We start from the raw sequence: 20,742 nt of genomic DNA on the forward strand, positions 1-20,742 counted from the left end.
CCACTGGTAAGTGTGTGTTAATGTATCATAGACTTCTCACCACTGGTAAGTGTGTTAATGAATCATCGACTTCTCACCACTGGTAAGTGTGTGTTAATGTATCATAGACTTCTCACCACTGGTAAGTGTGTGTTAATGTATCATAGACTTCTCACCACTGGTAAGTGTGTGTTAATGTATCATAGACTTCTCACCACTGGTAAGTGTGTGTTAATGAATCATAGACTTCTCACCACTGGTAAGTTTGGGTGAATGAATCATCTGATACCACTCTGAATCTTAAAGTCACATGTTGTAGCTTGATTAATGAATTGTCTGATACATTTCTAAATCATAAAGTCACAAAATTACAATAAAAGTGGAGTTTTGTCAGCACTTTGTTAGATGTTTGATTCGACAATTTTCATTTTGTTTTGAATTTCGCAGCAGGTATAATCACACGAGGACAAAACAATTATCCAATAATCCCTTTGTGGAGTGAATTAGCTATACTAATCTGTTATCAGTATCCGAGATATCTCTCGGTCTCAGACTGACATTCTGTAAAATCTCAATCTTGGTCTTGTCAGGAACAGATTTAGTTACAGAATATCAGAATGACTAAGATAATCAGTCATGACCACATAGTGTTAACAAATTCTATTATCAATATTTTCCAGACATTATGATGTATTTTTGAATTTACTGTAATTAGGTCTACAGCTTTCCGACAGCATCCAATATAACCGAGGACATGGCGCGTACTTACTGTCAGGATATGTTGACGAAAAGTCCAGTCGGACAGCTGTGTGAGAATGTTACTGGGGTAGACATGGGTCTGGCTGTGGAGTCCTGTGTCACCGATATCAGGGTATGATACTTTAGAAATTGATAATATTTCTTAAAATACTGGGAAAGATTTTTGATTATTCAAACTTTCACTCTTTGATGCACTAAAGATACTTTTTTTCAGAAATGAAACAAACCATGATTTTCACACAAAGCCATATCTGCAATTGAATATTCACAAAAATAGCAAAATCAAGAGAAAAAAACAACTTGAAGATAATAGCATACCTGGTATACAATATTAGATATTGAATTATGGACACAGAACAAGTAGGCAGGAGCCTTCAGTTGTATCAAAGTCAGATATCCTAAACCTTTGAGTTAAATTCCTAGTGATTTGAAATATCTAGTGATTTGAAATGTCGCGAGTTGTAGAGATGATCCCCATAGACTCTTTCATTGTTTACAGATCACCGATTCCTACAACTTGACCCATACCATGGTGACCAATGTCATTGTACAGTGCCTAACAGAGGTCGGGCGTCTGGTCAAACCGTCTGAAACAATTGCAAATGGAATTTGCTTTGAAAATTGTAATAACAGAGGAACATGTATAGGAGGTGAGTCTGTTGGATGTACTGAAAGTTAAAATACTCCATGTGTGGTATTACCCTGTAGTAAACCTAGAGGGGGAGGGGCCCAACACCTCAAATTGAAATTCAAAATGGGGGAGGACAATGAAAAAAATTTAGATATATAATGTTGTAACTATATAATGTCATAAAAACTGGGAACACTGTAGTACTGTTTGACTGTTTAAGACCTATAAGATATTTGTCTAGTTAGACAATTACTGGTTTGTTAAAGACTGATTTGTTAAAGACTTTTTATAAGACATCGTCTAGTTAGACAATTACTGGTTTGTTAAAGACTTTTTATAAGACATCGTCTAGTTAGACAATTACTGGTTTGTTAAAGACATATAAGACATTGTCTAGTTAGACAATTACTGGTTTGTTAAAGACTTATAAGACATCGTCTAGTTAGACAATTACTGGTTTGTTAAAGACTTATAAGACATCGTCTAGTTAGACAATTACTGGTTTGTTAAAGACTTATAAGACATCGTCTAGTTAGACAATTACTGGTTTGTTAAAGACATATAAGACATTGTCTAGTTAGACAATTACTGGTTTGTTAAAGACATATAAGACATTGTCTAGTTAGACAATTACTGGTTTGTTAAAGACTTGTAAGACTTCGTCTAGTTAGACAATTACTGGTTTGTTAAAGACTTAAGACATCGTCTAGTTAGACAATTACTGGTTTGTTAAAGACTTAAGACATCGTCTAGTTAGACAATTACTGGTTTGTTAAAGACATATAAGACATTGTCTAGTTAGACAATTACTGGTTTGTTAAAGACTTGTAAGACTTCGTCTAGTTAGACAATTACTGGTTTGTTAAAGACTTAAGACATCGTCTAGTTAGACAATTACTGGTTTGTTAAAGACTTGTAAGACATCGTCTAGTTAGACAATTACTGGTTTGTTAAAGACTTATAAGACATCGTCTAGTTAGACAATTACTGGTTTGTTAAAGACATATAAGACATTGTCTAGTTAGACAATTACTGGTTTGTTAAAGACATATAAGACATTGTCTAGTTAGACAATTACTGGTTTGTTAAAGACATATAAGACATCGTCTAGTTAGACAATTACTGGTTTGTTAAAGACATATAAGACATTGTCTAGTTAGACAATTACTGGTTTGTTAAAGACATATAAGACATCGTCTAGTTAGACAATTACTGGTTTGTTAAAGACATATAAGACATCGTCTAGTTAGACAATTACTGGTTTGTTAAAGACATATAAGACATTGTCTAGTTAGACAATTACTGGTTTGTTAAAGACATATAAGACATCGTCTAGTTAGACAATTACTGGTTTGTTAAAGACATATAAGACATTGTCTAGTTAGACAATTACTGGTTTGTTAAAGACATATAAGACATCGTCTAGTTAGACAATTACTGGTTTGTTAAAGACTTGTAAGACTTCGTCTAGTTAGACAATTACTGGTTTGTTAAAGACATATAAGACATTGTCTAGTTAGACAATTACTGGTTTGTTAAAGACATATACGACATCGTCTAGTTAGACAATTACTGGTTTGTTAAAGACTTGTAAGACTTCGTCTAGTTAGACAATTACTGGTTTGTTAAAGACTTAAGACATCGTCTAGTTAGACAATTACTGGTTTGTTAAAGACTTGTAAGACATTGTCTAGTTAGACAATTACTGGTTTGTTAAAGACTTATAAGACATCGTCTAGTTAGACAATTACTGGTTTGTTAAAGACATATAAGACATTGTCTAGTTAGACAATTACTGGTTTGTTAAAGACTTAAGACATCGTCTAGTTAGACAATTACTGGTTTGTTAAAGACATATAAGACATTGTCTAGTTAGACAATTACTGGTTTGTTAAAGACATATAAGACATTGTCTAGTTAGACAATTACTGGTTTGTTAAAGACTTGTAAGACTTCGTCTAGTTAGACAATTACTGGTTTGTTAAAGACTTATAAGACATCGTCTAGTTAGACAATTACTGGTTTGTTAAAGACTTAAGACATCGTCTAGTTAGACAATTACTGGTTTGTTAAAGACTTAAGACATCGTCTAGTTAGACAATTACTGGTTTGTTAAAGACTTGTAAGACATCGTCTAGTTAGACAATTACTGGTTTGTTAAAGACTTAAGACATCGTCTAGTTAGACAATTACTGGTTTGTTAAAGACTTGTAAGACATCGTCTAGTTAGACAATTACTGGTTTGTTAAAGACTTATAAGACATCGTCTAGATAGACAATTACTGGTTTGTTAAAGACTTATAAGACATCGTCTAGTTAGACAATTACTGGTTTATCATCTACATGACTCCACCTGTTGGTTTTCGTTTCAACGACTACATAGTCAGTGTTCTGTTGGCATGAAGGGAACCCTATTTGTTGGAACCGTCTATCTATTCTTTAATAAAGTTACAAATGAATTTAGAAGACGGTTGAAAACTAGTCCTAATAGTGCCTATATTCAACTGGGTGTAGGTCTTCAATATTCATATTGTATCATTAATATCAAATTTGGTTTTAAACCATTTATATTTTGGATATTTGTCTAAATTTCCTAATAAATATATACTGAGTGAAACATCCTCCCTAAGCTTTGGGCTGGTGTTATCACACCTGCTCTTGACCTAATCCATCTTGATCCATCCAGCACATTTGAGCCTAATATAAAGATGAGTAAAGGGATCGAGACCCACATTCTGTATTTAATGCCATACAGTCATTAACTTGTCAGGAAGAATTCTCCGTACCTGAAATTATTTTTTCTCATTTTTTTTAAAAATGTGCACAGGTATCTGTCAATGCCAAGAAGGTTTTGGAGGGGAGGCCTGCAGGGTGAATTTAGCAGAAGCCCCGGAGGTGTACTTCCTTGCAGGAAATGGATTTTGTGATCTTGCTAGTTCCGCCTGTACAGAAGTTGTCGCTTTTGGAGATACCTTCATCAGATCGAAGAACCTCACTTTCAGACTACGAGAAATAATGGTAGATATATATTTTTACCCAAATGGCTGATGGGGTATTACGTATTGTCATCTTGGCTTCCATCTTTCTGTCTTTAATTCTTTGTGAATTCAACTCCTGTGGATTTTAATGCATGATGAAACTTTGTAGAATGGAATCCTATAAATAGGGGTATATAAACATGAAGTTTGGAATTATTTTTTTGTGACTATATTCCTTAGTTTTACATTAGAAATTTTACTTATAAAATTCTAATGATAATTTTTTCTATTGAAACAATTTATACAACATACAAAAAAGATTGTAGTCATAAAACGTATTTCCTAGATATGAATTTTGGATCTAGTTTTAGAGAATGTATCGGGTAGATAATACAAATAGTAAATAAAGGTATAAATATATTATTGGGTTTTGTCTAGCATCCCATAGGCCAAAATTTTGAGCACATGTTCTGATAATGTCACTCAAAACGTGATGACCATCTCAATGGTGCTATAATTGTGTATCCCAACAAAATACAGTAAAACTCACTAATGCAAACTCCAATAGACAATGTCAACAGTTCAAGTTGAGAGGTTAGTTATAGATCATAAGGTACTGATTCAATGTTTACAACAAATGAAATCTTAATGTAAAATCACACTGTTCGCCTAGACTAATTAAAGAAAACTTAGTCTGACGGTAAACCTCGTCGATGGTACAAGGACAAATAGGGAATATTCGAGTTGATGCAAGTTCGAGGAAGTGGGGTTTTTATGTACTTGCTATTGTGACTAAAATGGACTTGTTTTGGCGACTGGCACACGGTACAAATAAACTGGTCTTGGTCTGTACATGATAGACCAATGTATCATATAATTCAATCCTTTTATAACTAAAGGGAAACAGAAATCTTTTCTGTTTCAGTAAAAGAAACACGGTTCCTACATAATACATTGTCTTATTTCAGGTTAGCAATGATGGAACCAACTTGACACTAAGCGAAGAGATGTATAGGCCAGGCTTCTTCCTTACTCCTTACCAAGCAGCAGTTGCGACCCCAAAGGCGGCTAGTTACGAGATCGCCTTAAGTAACGACAATTCCATCTTTAGTAACTCTCAGATTTTCACCGTTTTCCACAGTGAATGCCATGTTTGTTCTGCTCCAGCCCTGTGTGTTGCTAAGGTAAATTTCCTGTCTGCTTAAATTGCTACAGTAGACAACAATATCAATGATAAAATGTTCTGATTGGTCAGATTAAGCAACAAAATGTTTTGATGAATCACATTATAGCAGCAAAATGTTCTGATTGGTCAGATTAAGCAACAAAATGTTCTGATTGGTCAGATTAAGCAACAACATGTTTTGATGAATCAGATTATAGCTGCAAAATGTTCTGATTGGTCAGATTAAGGAACAAATGTTCTGATTGGTCAGATTAAGGAACATATGTTCTGATTGGTCAGATTAAGTAACAAAATGTTTTGATGAATCAGATTATAGCAGCAAAATGTTCTGATTGGTCAGTTTAAGCAAAAAATGTTCTGATTGGTCAGATTAAGCAACAAAATGTTTTGATTGGTTAATCAACCACATGTTCTGATTGTCTGGTTGGTCTTTTGTGTTCTGTCAAAAAGACTGATCATGATTTGTCTCTGAAGATGGTAAGAAACCTTTGTATGTCTCTACATTATGCTGTCTCTTAACATTGCAGCCATTGACCTGTCTTATTGACAACGACTGTTTCCAGTTCGGTCAGCTAAACCCTGACAACAGCTCTCAAGTGTGTAACCCAGATGAACATTATGATAAGTGGAGTATACTTCGCCGTAAGTCTGATTTAAGAGTTTTATTATCATTATTATGTCCCCAGTAAAAATGAAGGAAGCATACTGTTTTAGTAATGGTTCCTCCTTGTGCTAATACAATCTCGTTTGGGCATAACTTTGAAACAGTTAGATAAATCAATGAAACGTTTAATTGAAACCTTATGTATCACTCACATGCAGCTGTATCAATCAACATCAACATTGGAAAGTCTTCAATCTTCTTTATAATCTAAATTGAGTGTTATATTTTTTTCAGCGTATCCTCTCATCCGAGATCCCCCAGTCCTCACCTATACATACAACATGTCCGCTCAGCGATTCTGGTTCCACTGCGACTATGAACTGCCGACACAAAGGAACAACTCGATGTTCTCGCTTGTTTGGACACTTGATGGTCAGGTCGTTGAAACAGTCATCTTGGAGAACAATGTCACCGATTCAAACATGACACAAAAAGATGTCGATTTGGATGTATTTAAGAATTTTACCTACGGTTCTAAGGTGCAGTGTGGAATTAAAGCATGCTACGAAGATAACTGTGATAACTCGTCCAGTCCTGTGAAGCTGAGCAACACCATTCACGCTACTATAACAGTAAGTATTGCATTGACACTACTATAACAGTAAGTATTACATTGACACTACTATAACAGTAAGTATTACATTCACACTACTATAACAGTAAGTATTACATTCACACTACTATAACAGTAAGTATTACATTCACACTACTATAACAGTAAGTATTACATTCACACTACTATAACAGTATTACATTGACACTACTATAACAGTAAGTATTACATTGACACTACTATAACAGTAAGTATTACATTGACACTACTATAACAGTAAGTATTACGTTGACACTACTATAACAGTACTACATTGACACTACTATAACAGTATTACATTGACACTACTATAACAGTAAGTATTACATTGACACTACTATAACAGTATTACATTGACACTACTATAACAGTAAGTATTACATTGACACTACTATAACAGTATTACATTGACACTTCTATAACAGTAAGTATTACATTGACACTACTATAACAGTATTACATTGACACTACTATAACAGTAAGTATTACATTGACACTACTATAACAGTATTACATTGACACTACTATAACAGTAAGTATTACATTGACACTACTATAACAGTAAGTATTACATTGACACTACTATAACAGTAAGTATTACATTGACACTACTATAACAGTAAGTATTACATTGACACTACTATAACAGTAAGTATTACATTCACACTACTATAACAGTAAGTATTACATTGACACTACTATAACAGTATTACATTGACACTACTATAACAGTAAGTATTACATTGACACTACTATAACAGTAAGTATTACATTGACACTACTATAACAGTAAGTATTACATTGACACTACTATAACAGTAAGTATTACATTGACACTACTATAACAGTATTACATTGACACTACTATAACAGTAAGTATTACATTGACACTACTATAACAGTAAGTATTACATTGACACTACTATAACAGTAAGTATTACATTGACACTACTATAACAGTAAGTATTACATTGACACTACTATAACAGTAAGTATTACATTGACACTACTATAACAGTAAGTATTACATTGACACTACTATAACAGTAAGTATTACATTGACACTACTATAACAGTAAGTATTACATTGACACTACTATAACAGTATTACATTGACACTACTATAACAGTAAGTATTACATTGACACTACTATAACAGTAAGTATTACATTGACACTACTATAACAGTAAGTATTACATTGACACTACTATAACAGTAAGTATTACATTGACACTACTATAACAGTAAGTATTACATTCACGCTACTATAACAGTGAGTATTACATTCATGCTACTATAACAGTAAGTATTACATTGACACTACTATAACAGTAAGTATTACATTGACACTACTATAACAGTAAGTATTACATTGACACTACTATAACTGAGTATTACATTCACGCTACTATAAAAGTAAGTACTACATTGACACTACTATAACAGTAAGTATTACATTGACACTACTATAACAGTAAGTATTACATTGACACTACTATAACAGTAAGTATTACATTGACGCTACTATAACAGTAAGTATTACATTTACGCTACTATAACAGTAAGTATTACATTGACGCTACTATAACAGTAAGTATTACATTGACACTACTATAACAGTATTACATTGACACTACTATAACAGTAAGTATTACATTGACGCTACTATAACAGTAAGTATTACATTGACACTACTATAACAGTAAGTATTACATTGACGCTACTATAACAGTAAGTATTACATTGACACTACTATAACAGTAAGTATTACATTGACACTACTATAACAGTAAGTATTACATTGACACTACTATAATAGTAAGTATTACATTGACACTACTATAACAGTAAGTATTACATTCACGCTACTATAACAGTGAGTATTACATTGATAAGTCTTTTGTTTCCCTGTTAACTGATCTCATTTCGAAAGCATACTCACTGACAATTCCAAAACCTTCATAGCATACCCTAGTGGAGGTTATGATGAGCTCACTTGTTAGAGGTCCAGTAGAATGTTTATAGCAAATAGATAAAGGAAATGTTTATAGCAAAGAGATAAAGGAAATGTTTATAACAAAGGAATAAAGGAAATGTTTATAACAAAGAGACAAAGGAAATGTTTATAACAAAGAGACAAAGGAAATGTTTATAACAAAGAGATAAAGGAAATGTTTATAACAAAGGAATAAAGGAAATGTTTATAACAAAGAGACAAAGGAAATGTTTATAACAAAGAGATAAAGGAAATGTTTATAACAAAGGAATAAAGGAAATGTTTATAACAAAGGGATAAAGGAAATGTTTATAACAAAGAGATAAAGGAAATGTTTATAACAAAGGAATAAAGGAAATGTTTATAACAAAGGAATAAAGGAAATGTTTATAACAAAGAGATAAAGGAAATGTTTATAACAAAGGAATAAAGGAAATGTTTATAACAAAGAGACAAAGGAAATGTTTATAACAAAGGGATAAAGGAAATGTTTATAACAAAGGGATAAAGGAAATGTTTATAACAAAGGAATAAAGGAAATGTTTATAACAAAGGAATAAAGGAAATGTTTATAACAAAGGAATAAAGGAAATGTTTATAACAAAGAGACAAAGGAAATGTTTATAACAAGGAGATAAAGGAAATGTTTATAACAAAGGGATAAAGGAAATGTTTATAACAAAGGAATAAAGGAAATGTTTATAACAAAGGAATAAAGGAAATGTTTATAACAAAGAGATCAAGGAAATGTTTATAACAAAGAGACAAAGGAAATGTTTATAACAAAGGAATAAAGGAAATGTTTATAACAAAGGGATAAATGAAATGTTTATAACAAAGGAATAAAGGAAATGTTTATAACAAAGAGATAAAGGAAATGTTTATAACAAAGGAATAAAGGAAATGTTTATAACAAAGGAATAAAGGAAATGTTTATAACAAAGAGATAAAGGAAATGTTTATAACAAAGGAATAAAGGAAATGTTTATAACAAAGGAATAAAGGAAATGTTTATAACAAAGGAATAAAGGAAATGTTTATAACAAAGGAATAAAGGAAATGTTTATAACAAAGGAATAAAGGAAATGTTTATAACAAAGGAATAAAGGAAATGTTTATAACAAAGAGATAAAGGAAATGTTTATAACAAAGGGATAAAGGAAATGTTTATAACAAAGGAATAAAGGAAATGTTTATAACAAAGGGATAAAGGAAATGTTTATAACAAAGGAATAAAGGAAATGTTTATAACAAAGAGATAAAGGAAATGTTTATAACAAAGGAATAAAGGAAATGTTTATAACAAAGGAATAAAGGAAATGTTTATAACAAAGAGATAAAGGAAATGTTTATAACAAAGAGATAAAGGAAATGTTTATAACAAAGGAATAAAGGAAATGTTTATAACAAAGGAATAAAGGAAATGTTTATAACAAAGAGATAAAGGAAATGTTTATAACAAAGGAATAAAGGAAATGTTTATAACAAAGAGACAAAGGAAATGTTTATAACAAAGAGATAAAGGAAATGTTTATAACAAAGAGACAAAGGAAATGTTTATAACAAAGAGATAAAGGAAATGTTTATAACAAAGAGACAAAGGAAATGTTTATAACAAAGAGATAAAGGAAATGTTTATAACAAAGGAATAAAGGAAATGTTTATACAAAGGAATAAAGGAAATGTTTATACAAAGGGATAAAGGAAATGTTTATAACAAAGAGATAAAGGAAATGTTTATACAAAGGAATAAAGGAAATGTTTATAACAAAGGAATAAAGGAAATGTTTATAACAAAGAGATAAAGGAAATGTTTATAACAAAGGAATAAAGGAAATGTTTATAACAAAGGAATAAAGGAAATGTTTATAACAAAGGAATAAAGGAAATGTTTATAACAAAGGGATAAAGGAAATGTTTATAACAAAGGAATAAAGGAAATGTTTATAACAAAGGAATAAAGGAAATGTTTATAACAAAGGAATAAAGGAAATGTTTATAACAAAGAGATAAAGGAAATGTTTATAACAAAGAGACAAAGGAAATGTTTATAACAAAGAGACAAAGGAAATGTTTATAACAAAGAGACAAAGGAAATGTTTATAACAAAGAGACAAAGGAAATGTTTATAACAAAGAGACAAAGGAAATGTTTATAACAAAGAGACAAAGGAAATGTTTATAACAAAGAGACAAAGGAAATGTTTATAACAAATAGACAAAGGAAATGTTTATGACAAAGGAATAAAGGAAATGTTTATAACAAAGAGATAAAGGAAATGTTTATAACAAATAGATAAAGGAAATGTTTATAACAAAGGAATAAAGGAAATGTTTATAACAAAGAGATAAAGGAAATGTTTATAACAAAGGAATAAAGGAAATGTTTATAACAAAGGAATAAAGGAAATGTTTATAACAAAGAGATAAAGGAAATGTTGATAACAAAGAGATAAAGGAAATGTTTATAACAAAGAGACAAAGGAAATGTTTATAACAAAGAGATAAAGGAAATGTTTATAACAAAGAGATAAAGGAAATGTTTATAACAAAGAGACAAAGGAAATGTTTATAACAAAGGAATAAAGGAAATGTTTATAACAAAGGGATAAAGGAAATTAATTTGTCGGTATGATTGTGTGATCTGATAGATGATTTCTCACCATGATCTTCTCATCTGATAGACGAATTGTTCACGTAGTCCCAAGATCCTGTCTAGTTTTACTCCGAGAATTGAATCCCGGGCTGGCAGTGTTTTTTCTACCTATTGATATAAATTAATAATATTGTTCATAGCTATGAATATGGAATAATTAGATCTTGAAAGTTTTTGTAACTTTAAAATTAATTTCCAGGTGTTGACAGAATCAGTCACTGTAACAGAGGGACAAAGAGAAAAACATGTGAAGGTAAAAATGGAGTTCCCTCCCTTCATCTTCTGTAATACCTCGTCCATGGACAGGTGTGGAATCCACGTAATGGCGACAGTACAGGAAACAGAAGAGTTTGTGTGTAACGGGATGATAATTCCACAACTTCGGATCCAAAGTGCCGGTGCAAGCCCTCCCTGTGGCCTATTGATCGCTGGGGAGAACTGGAATGATGAACATGAATTTGAAGTTCAGGCTACAGTGGACAACCTTAAGGATGGTGACCAGGAGAGGAGATTACTGGTAACATCAAGTCTTAATGGAGAGGATTTCACCAGTGAAGTACCTGTCCAGGTAAATAAACATTCCCTCAAAAACGCAGAATTTAATTGGGGTATATTATAGGGCTGGGACGATACAGTGATGCCCCGATCCGATACGTATCACAATACTAGAGCTACAATCCGACACATATCGCGATACATAGAAAAACCATATTTAAATATTATCAGAGATGAAAGTGTTCAGCCGATTGGCTGATTTCAGCCTTTTTGAGAATATCAGTGTAATGTAAACTTGTAATTTTTCCCATTGAAAAGATTGAGTAATCTAATTTTCAGCCTTTTTGCCCTTAGTCCATTTTCATCTCTGATTATACATTATTTGTTTCAATAAAAAAAAGTACCTTTTGTAGTAAATGCAAGTTTAATCATCATTTTCAAACACTGGAAGACCAAACGTTTTCCATACATCGGATTTTGATCTGAGAGGTGATTTCAGAGCTACCAGTTGTTCGCCATGATGTTTGGTTTGTTGTGAACGAGTATTTGTCAAACGCTTTCTGATTGGCCTACTGCAGCTGGCCTCAACCAATCATTTTACTGCTTTCACTTTCAGAGTAGCGCTCCGGTTTCCCGGAAATTGAGAACACTTTCGTTTTTGACAAATGAATTTTAATTTGAATTCAAGTCTTTTCCGAAGAAAATGCATTTATGTATTAAACAAATACACAACAAGGGTAAGACACAGTATTGATATAGGTATCGTAAAATTGCATTTGGATCAATATTGGTATCGTAGTGAAAGTGATCGCGATCCACCGGTGTATCGTCCCAGCCCTAGTATATCGCGATCCACCAGTGCACAGGTGTATCGTCCCGGCCCTAGTATATTTATGGTTTTGATTTCATAAATTTTGGAGTTTGCTTAAAACTAACATACTGACGAAGCAGGATGGAACTAACATATAATACCATGTAATTGTTAAATATGTCAATGTCACCAATATGTTTAATTAGTTTGTGTGATCTGTCAATGTTATCAAGAGTTTTGATGATTTCAGGTGACTGTAGAGGATGTCAACCCATCCGGTCTGTGCTCCTCGGTCAACGATCCACACACCACTAGTTTTGATGGCAGGTTCGTGCTCAAATTCAATTGAGGTCCTACACCTGATAAAGTGTCAGTGGTCATCGGTCAGTGTTCATAGTCAAAGATCACACTTGACCACTTTTAGAATAAAAAAAACTTGTGTACAACATATCTCATGGACACCTGGGCATATTAAGTTCTTATTTATACCATAACATTACAGCAGTTTGACACCTGATTAGATTGCAGTGGTCATTGGACAAAGTTAAAGGTCAAAGGTCACATTAAACCATTTTCAAAATGAAACAGTTGTACACGTGGACAAATTTAATTTATTGATGAAGGGGTTGAGGGAATATCTATGTGTGCCTTGCTCTCTTTGCTTTTTTTCTGTTATACATTTATAAGTATAAGTGGAAATGATCTTATTTATTGACAGATACTTCAACATATACATAGAAGGCGAGTTTATCTTTTACAAACACACTACATTACCATTTGAGGTAAGTCATTTTTCCATATGATACGACCATGCTATAAATATTATAAGACATGTGTGATTATACCTTTGTGACGTCACAAATACTTTATTGTATGGGACAATGAATTTGTGACATTTCATGATTGCCTTGCAGAGAAAACCCGTCTTAATTGGTTCTCATGGTATATAGAAATAAATTTTAAATCTTTTACTTCTCGGATATAATATACAAGTTATGACAGTGATAAACAGAATCTTAAACTTGTGGCTGTTATATGGAATTTACACTTGTTGATTTATTCCATATTAAATTGCCACTCATTTAAGATCCTCTATCAAATTTTTTTTTAAATATTGCTTTTCAAAAGGAATGATGCCAGGTACTCTGATGTTGTACATGAAGATTGGAACTTGTAGTTCATCGGTGCTCATTTATCTAAGTTTGTTCTCAAAGATTTCAAATAAATAGTGGATTACGGTATATAGAAATAAATATTTGATTTGAGAGCATTTAATTTAGTTTATTTTGTAACAATAGGTGTATAGTTGGTGATTTTAAACTCTTGCATTTCCGTGACGTTTTAGGTACGGGTATTTTTCCGAAAATGTAACGGCCGTGCTGCCTGTAACTGTGCTGTAGCTGTGCGGTCTGGTGATGACGTCATCCTGATAGACAGGTGTGGACCAGACTCTGACAACGCCCAGCCTCACCTTGATGTTAGGTCATACATCAATGACGATCTCACCCTCGGGACACGCGTTGTGAAATACGAGGGTGGAAAAGAATACAGGGCAAGTATAATGCTGTAAATTTGCCTTTTGGCTATGAATCACCTTTTTGAATATGGAAATCACCTTTTTTGGCAATGAAAATCACCGTTTTGGCTATTAAAATCACCTTTTTGGCAATGAAAATCACCATTTTGTCTATGGAAATCACCGCTTTGGCTATGAAGATTATCGTTTTGCAAGGATTTTAAAAATGAAAAATCTTTGTTTTCATGATTTTAAAATGAATATTGTATACATGTAATCTATTCCCCGTACAGGTGTACCTCCCAACGGGAAGTTATATAGTAGTTAAAGATGGACAGTTGAAGAGAGACCGACAAGGCTACTTGAATGTTTTTATGCATGCCTCCGCTCTGGACTTCAACCAGACAGTTGGTAAGTTAATCACCTACTTCAAAAATAACCTACCTCAAAATCTGTCTTTTAAAAGTGATTTATTTTACTGTGTCACGTTAGGAAGGTAAATGATGTTGTCTGCTCTAATTTAATCTACAAGCTTGTAGAGAAATAAAACATCCATGGGATGTGTTTACAGGGGAATAATTTATCAATACCAATAGGAGATGGCACGAAGCAAGTTTCTATTCTTGCCAAATAACATGAAAAATTTATATAAATTTCAATAATTCATATAAAGATATCAACAATTGATGTGTTATATAAGTTATCAGCTGTTGAGGAATGTTTATTATATATAAACATGATATTTGTTGACCAGGTTGATTAACAGTAACAATGTTTATACCTGTGCTATCAATGATTAAAATCTTGTGACCAATAGTTTTAAATAATCTTCATTCTTTAAATTTTAAATCAGGATTGTGCGGAACATTCAATGGGGACAAGGAGGATGACCTAACATTACCAGATGGAACTGTAGACCCGTCAGATGCCAGGAAGCCAGACTCCTTCTCCCTCCAGTGGAGAGTCAGGTAGGAACTCAAAGTAGCATGTAACAGTAGTAAAGCAGTCTCTCTCCTCACCCCTTCCTGGTATAGTAGTGAAAGGATCAGGTAATAACAACCTGTCCCCTCATCCCTTCCTGGTGTAGTAGTGAAAGGATCAGGTAATATAACAACCTGTCCCCTCACCCCTTCCTGGTATAGTAGTGAAAGGATCAGGTAATATAACAACCTGTACCCTCGCCCCTTCCTGGTATAGTAGTGAAAGGATCAGGTAATATAACAACCCGTCCCCTAACCCCTTCCTGGTATAGTAGTGAAAGGATCAGGTAATATAACAACCCGTCCCCTAACCCCTTCCTGGTATAGTAGTGAAAGGATCAGGTAATATAACAACCCGTCCCCTAACCCCTTCCTGGTATAGTAGTGAAAGGATCAGACAATATAACAACCGTCCCCTCACCCCTTCCTGGTATAGTAGTGAAAGGATCTGACAATATAACGACCCGTCCCCTCACCCCTTCCTGGTATAGTAGTGAAAGGATCAGGTAATATAACAACCGTCCACTCGCCCCTTCCTGGTATAGTAGTGAAAGGATCAGACAATATAACGACCCGTCCCCTCACCCCTTCCTGGTATAGTAGTGAAAGGATCAGGCAATATAACAACCGTCCACTCGCCCCTTCCTGGTATAGTAGTGAAAGGATCAGACAATATAACGACCCGTCCCCTCACCCCTTCCTGGTATAGTAGTGAAAGGATCAGGTAATATAACAACCCGTCCCCTCACCCCTTCCTGGTATAGTAGTGAAAGGATCAGGTAATATAACAACCCGTCCCCTCACCCCTTCCTGGTATAGTAGTGAAAGGATCAGGTAATATAACAACCCGTCCCCTCACCCCTTCCTGGTATAGTAGTGAAAGGATCAGACAATATAACAACCTGTCCCCTCACCCCTTCCTGGTACAGTAGTGAAAGGATCAGGCAATATAACAACCGTCCCCTCACCCCTTCCTGGTATAGTAGTGAAAGGATCTGGCAATATAACAACCCTCACCCCTTCCTGGTAGATTCGAAACCCTTTTCAGCCCCTTGCCCCAGTATACTAGTAAATAGTTATGCATGATACGAAACCATTCCTGACCCAAAACTCCGACCCCGACCACCTACCAATGGATAATCAGGCATGGTCAGAAATCTTTCCTGAACTTACAGTATACCTGAAAGGATTAGACATGAGAACAGATTTAACTCTGTCTAGTACAAAGACAAAGAACAGGTTTTTAGCTGGCCCTAAACAAAAGGAAAACCTGAAATCTTTGTTTTACGCCAAGGAAAGCTATCGGCTCTGACTTCCTGGTCTACATAAACGTATCCCATCTCATTTACTGCTTAACAAAATAAGGTAAAATTTATGGTCACATACTTTTTCTACTGAAATGTAATAGTTTAAGAAAATTTAACGGTTACAAATTTTATTTGTAGTGAGGAGGATTCTTTGTTTACTGGGTATTGCCCAGGAGCAGAAGAGGATGAATCAGTGGAAATGGATGACATGTCCTGTTCATGTCTAAAAGGGAAAAACATTACCTGTGATTCTCGTCTGTTCTATCAGTGTGAGGTTGATCCTGTACCAGGTAAGTGTACCTGTATTTCTTTATTTTCACCTGTTCTACAATACACAGACAGTTGTTTTAATATCTGTGATAATTTTGACCAGATGAGCAATGTACAAAATCTCCCTTTTGAACTGTTAAGGCCTGAATTAATGGAATGCTGTTTTCATTTAGTTTTAATTGTAAACAAGAACTCTTTCACATGTTATTCATTTAAACTGAAAGTAAATCAATCGGATGAACTTCCAGACACTGTACGATTAAAACAGTATTATTTTCAGATTAGTTGACTACTTAACAACATTTACAAAAAATCTTACTAAGCTCAGTGAAATGTACAGTGATGATTATACTTTTAATACCTATGACATTTTACACAGGAGAAGATATCACAGCTTCCATACCAAACTTCCCCCTGAGAAGGTGCTTCAGTATTCAGCCTTGGATCGTGTTCCAGTACAACGCTTCCTACATAGCTACAGTAAGGGTCAAGCTTGTATTCAAGGGACATAACTCTGTCTGAAAGTGTAGCTATTTAAAGTGATAGATATATTTTACCTATTTGACCTCATAAAACCTTATATCCTCTTTATACAGGCTGTATATCAAAGTGATCCCTGTGTATGGTCCTGTTTGACCATTTTTTTTTTTTTTGTCATTTAATTCCTATTTGTCTCTGTATGACTGTAAAAAATCTGCCTTGGCATAAGCTGCATACTTAGGCCTTAAAAAAAATACCTGTGTTTCCGTCAACCCTACCGACCCTATATTTTTTGGTCATTTTTAAGGAAGAACAATTAAAGTCCAGATTCCTTGTCTGTATAACCTCAGTTAAAACCAATTTGAAAATTAAAAAATTTCCCTACCTACCTACCCTATTTTTTCTAGCATGAAACACACGTTATTTTTTGGGCCTTATTGGCACCTATTTCTCCCTGTAATATAATTTATCTTACTTGATACAAGCTGTTTCATTTTTGACCCCTAATTGACCCTGTATGACTTTATATCTCCCATGATACAAACTGTATACGCTTTGACCCCTATTTGACCCAGTGTATCTCCCTTGACACAGCTTGTATACCATTTGGCCCCTTTGACTTTATAACATCTTGGCTACATTGTGTTAAGAACTGCAGGTTTCTCAGTCATTAACAGTGACCTATATTTTCAGCTGACATAGGTTTGACTGGAAATATATTTTACTAAAAATAAAGTAACTCTGTATTAAAAGTATATGTTAAAACTTGTTATTTACCATTTTCAGGCAGGAACATTCCCGACCCCTGGAGGCATCAATCAGACAGAGGCTTACAGAATATGTTCGGAGTATATCTTTTCTGCGGAGGTTGGAGTCCTTTGTAACGGATTTATATCAGCGAAAATTGAAGTCAGCATCCAGTCATGTGTTGAAGATATCGCAGTAAGTTACACTTCTAGGGTCATAGGTCAAATGTCAGCATCCAATGATTTTGCAGATGTTTTCAAAATTTCAAATGACAAAAAAAAAAAGTTTAGGATAGTAGAAAGTGATGTTGGAATATCATATTACATATATATCATTTAATTTAATTTATTTCATTTATTCAAGATCACTGATGATATATCTTGGGCGTTTGAGGCCCTGTCCAGTGTGAAGGTCCAGTGTTTAGCGGAGATAGCCACCAACACTGACCTGTGGATAGTGGACGGAGGTGGCCTTGTACCCCCATTCAACACCACACACTTACTCTGTCCCGAGTGTGAGAACGACGGTGTCTGTCTGGAAGGTAAGTATTTAGTCTGTAAGGTCGACACTGTCCCTCCATTCAACACCACACACTTACTCTGTCCCGAGTGTGAGAACGACGGTGTCTGTCTGGAAGGTAAGTATTTAGTCTGTAAGGTCGACACTGTCCCTCCATTCAACACCATACTCTGTCCCGAGTGTGAGAACGGCAGTGTCTGTATGGAAGGTAAGTATTTAGTCTGTAAGGTCGAGTGTTGTCCCTCCATTCAACACCATACTCTGTCCCGAGTGTGAGAACGGAGGTGTCTGTATGGAAGGTAAGTATTTAGTCTGTAAGGTCGAGTGTTGTCCCCACATTCAACACCACACACTTACTCTGTCCCGAGTGTGAGAACGGAGGTGTCTGTGTGGAAGGTAAGTATTTAGTCTGTAAGGTCGAGTGTTGTCCCCACATTCAACACCATACTCTGTCCCGAGTGTGAGAACGGAGGTGTCTGTGTGGAAGGTAAGTATTTAGTCTGTAAGGTCGAGTGTTGTCCCCACATTCAACACCACACACTTACTCTGTCCCGAGTGTGAGAACGGCAGTGTCTGTGTGGAAGGTAAGTATTTAGTCTGTAAGGTTGAGTGTTGTCCCCACATTCAACACCACACACTTACTCTGTGGTTGTAATAGTATCCTTCAATGATTTATCAGAAACAAACAATGCTGTCTAAAAATTGAAAATATTGGGTTATTTGATGTTTATCTAAGGAAATGTAAACTTATGTGATATTTTCAGGAGATAAGGATTTTTATGCCCTCGCCATAAAATGAGGGAGGGGGGCATATAGTATTACCCATGCTGTCCCGTCAGCATCCCGTCACATCCTGTCCCAATGTAATGTAAATAGTTGATCTCAGGAACTGCTGATGCGATCCTCACCAAACTGTGTGTCAGGATATAGCAGCGGGGGCATTTATGTCTTACAGACATTTTCTAGTTATAAATAATTCATATCTAGGTATATTATCTTGTGATCGGTATAACAACAGTCTGTATAAGATAAAGTTATGATATTTTGTGGTGTTTTTAAATCCAGGACTCTGTTGGTGTGCTGATGGGTTCGCTGGAGCAGACTGTTCTATGGCTAAGGCCGATCCACCAGTCTTACTGGGCTTTGAGGGAGGACAGTTCTGTGATACAAGAGTCAATCCATGCTCACTCCTCATCATCTACGGACGAAACTTCATCCTGAACGATAAATTAACATGTCATTTGACGGATATTCAGGTAATTAAAAGAAGGCGACCAGAACCATCTCTGACCCATTGTAGTGAACTAATCAGAAGAAGCCTATCACAAGGAGACTTAACACGAACACTGCCTCCCAAAACACACATACGCACTCACCACACGCATGCATGTCGCATGCATAGGAGGTCGTCCTTAAATGACCTTAGCTGTTAATAGGACATTAAACAAAATAAACCAAAACCAAAGTAAACAGATCAGAAGATATTAAAAGCGATCTATAGACACTTGTTAGTCTAATGATCAGAACCATCGCTGACCCCTTGTTAGTCAGAAGTGCAGTAGATGTCAGAAGCCCTTCTAGCTAAGCAATGTGTAGATTAGGGAATGGTTACCACTCATTCTGGCCATGAGTTGACCTTGAGATGTTTTATTGGAATCATTTCTGTCCTCCTATTGAAGGAAACAGATTTAGATTAAATTCTTTCTAGTCTAATATTATAGATAAACTCGTGGTAAAATTGGCTTGGGTACACTAAATATGCCAATGCTCAGTGAAATCAAAGGGAGATAACCCTCATTGTCTCTCCACACTGCTGAAGTAATTAGTGTTGAATATATATCTCCTTTGAAATACTCACGTAAACGTAAATTTTGTAAAATTATGTTTTATTACAGACAAATGAGATTATCAGTGTGCCTGCCAGGTATGTTTCGCTGGAGACCGTTGTCTGTGAACTTGACCGCTTGACGAGTGTCAATGTAACGGTCAGTAATTTTGATGGTCTGGAGAGTGACCCTGCGCCCTTCGTTGTGTACGATTCATTCTGCCAGTCATGTGACTTTGACACAGGAATTTGTACGAATAGGGTGAGTGACAGTGTGCTGTATATTTTATAATTGATGTTTGTAAACAATTGAATTTCACATAACTTAATAAAAAGAGTGTTGCTTTACTC

General features: G+C 34.6%; 3 protein-coding genes across 3 annotated transcripts in view; all 3 read left to right on the top strand.

Moving 5' to 3' along the window:
• LOC117339037 overlaps positions 1-13,550 on the top strand; it is a 67,127-nt gene extending 53,577 nt beyond the window's left edge. The window contains exons 36-44 of the mRNA XM_033900402.1: positions 695-850; positions 1,238-1,388; positions 4,197-4,387; positions 5,316-5,531; positions 6,061-6,175; positions 6,432-6,769; positions 11,641-12,009; positions 12,998-13,074; positions 13,466-13,550. Of these exons, the coding sequence (XP_033756293.1) occupies positions 695-850; positions 1,238-1,388; positions 4,197-4,387; positions 5,316-5,531; positions 6,061-6,175; positions 6,432-6,769; positions 11,641-12,009; positions 12,998-13,074; positions 13,466-13,550 (1,698 nt within the window). The remainder of the gene's footprint in view (positions 1-694; positions 851-1,237; positions 1,389-4,196; positions 4,388-5,315; positions 5,532-6,060; positions 6,176-6,431; positions 6,770-11,640; positions 12,010-12,997; positions 13,075-13,465) is intronic.
• Positions 13,551-13,880: 330 nt separating this feature from the next.
• Positions 13,881-19,205, top strand: LOC117339038. The gene is made up of 8 exons (XM_033900403.1): positions 13,881-13,931; positions 14,093-14,299; positions 14,557-14,674; positions 15,117-15,231; positions 16,689-16,840; positions 17,200-17,300; positions 18,087-18,242; positions 18,411-19,205. The coding sequence occupies exons 1-8, from the start codon at positions 13,881-13,883 to the stop codon at positions 18,840-18,842; spliced, it is 1,332 nt and encodes a 443-aa protein (XP_033756294.1). The 3' UTR covers positions 18,843-19,205.
• Positions 18,859-20,742, top strand: part of LOC117339040 — a 107,468-nt gene continuing 105,584 nt past the window's right edge. The window contains exons 1-3 of the mRNA XM_033900404.1: positions 18,859-18,865; positions 19,632-19,822; positions 20,462-20,653. Of these exons, the coding sequence (XP_033756295.1) occupies positions 18,859-18,865; positions 19,632-19,822; positions 20,462-20,653 (390 nt within the window). The remainder of the gene's footprint in view (positions 18,866-19,631; positions 19,823-20,461; positions 20,654-20,742) is intronic.

Source organism: Pecten maximus, chromosome 12 (assembly GCF_902652985.1).
Source record: "Pecten maximus chromosome 12, xPecMax1.1, whole genome shotgun sequence".
Classification (NCBI taxonomy): domain Eukaryota; kingdom Metazoa; phylum Mollusca; class Bivalvia; order Pectinida; family Pectinidae; genus Pecten; species Pecten maximus.

Coding starts and splice junctions, on each gene's coding strand:
- LOC117339038 (XM_033900403.1), top strand. CDS start 13,881: ATGCCAGGTACTCTGATGTTGTACATGAAGATTGGAACTTGTAGTTCA. Junction 14,300..14,556: donor AGGGTGGAAAAGAATACAGG/GCAAGTATAATG, acceptor TTCCCCGTACAG/GTGTACCTCCCAACGGGAAG. Junction 18,243..18,410: donor CATGTGTTGAAGATATCGCA/GTAAGTTACACT, acceptor CATTTATTCAAG/ATCACTGATGATATATCTTG.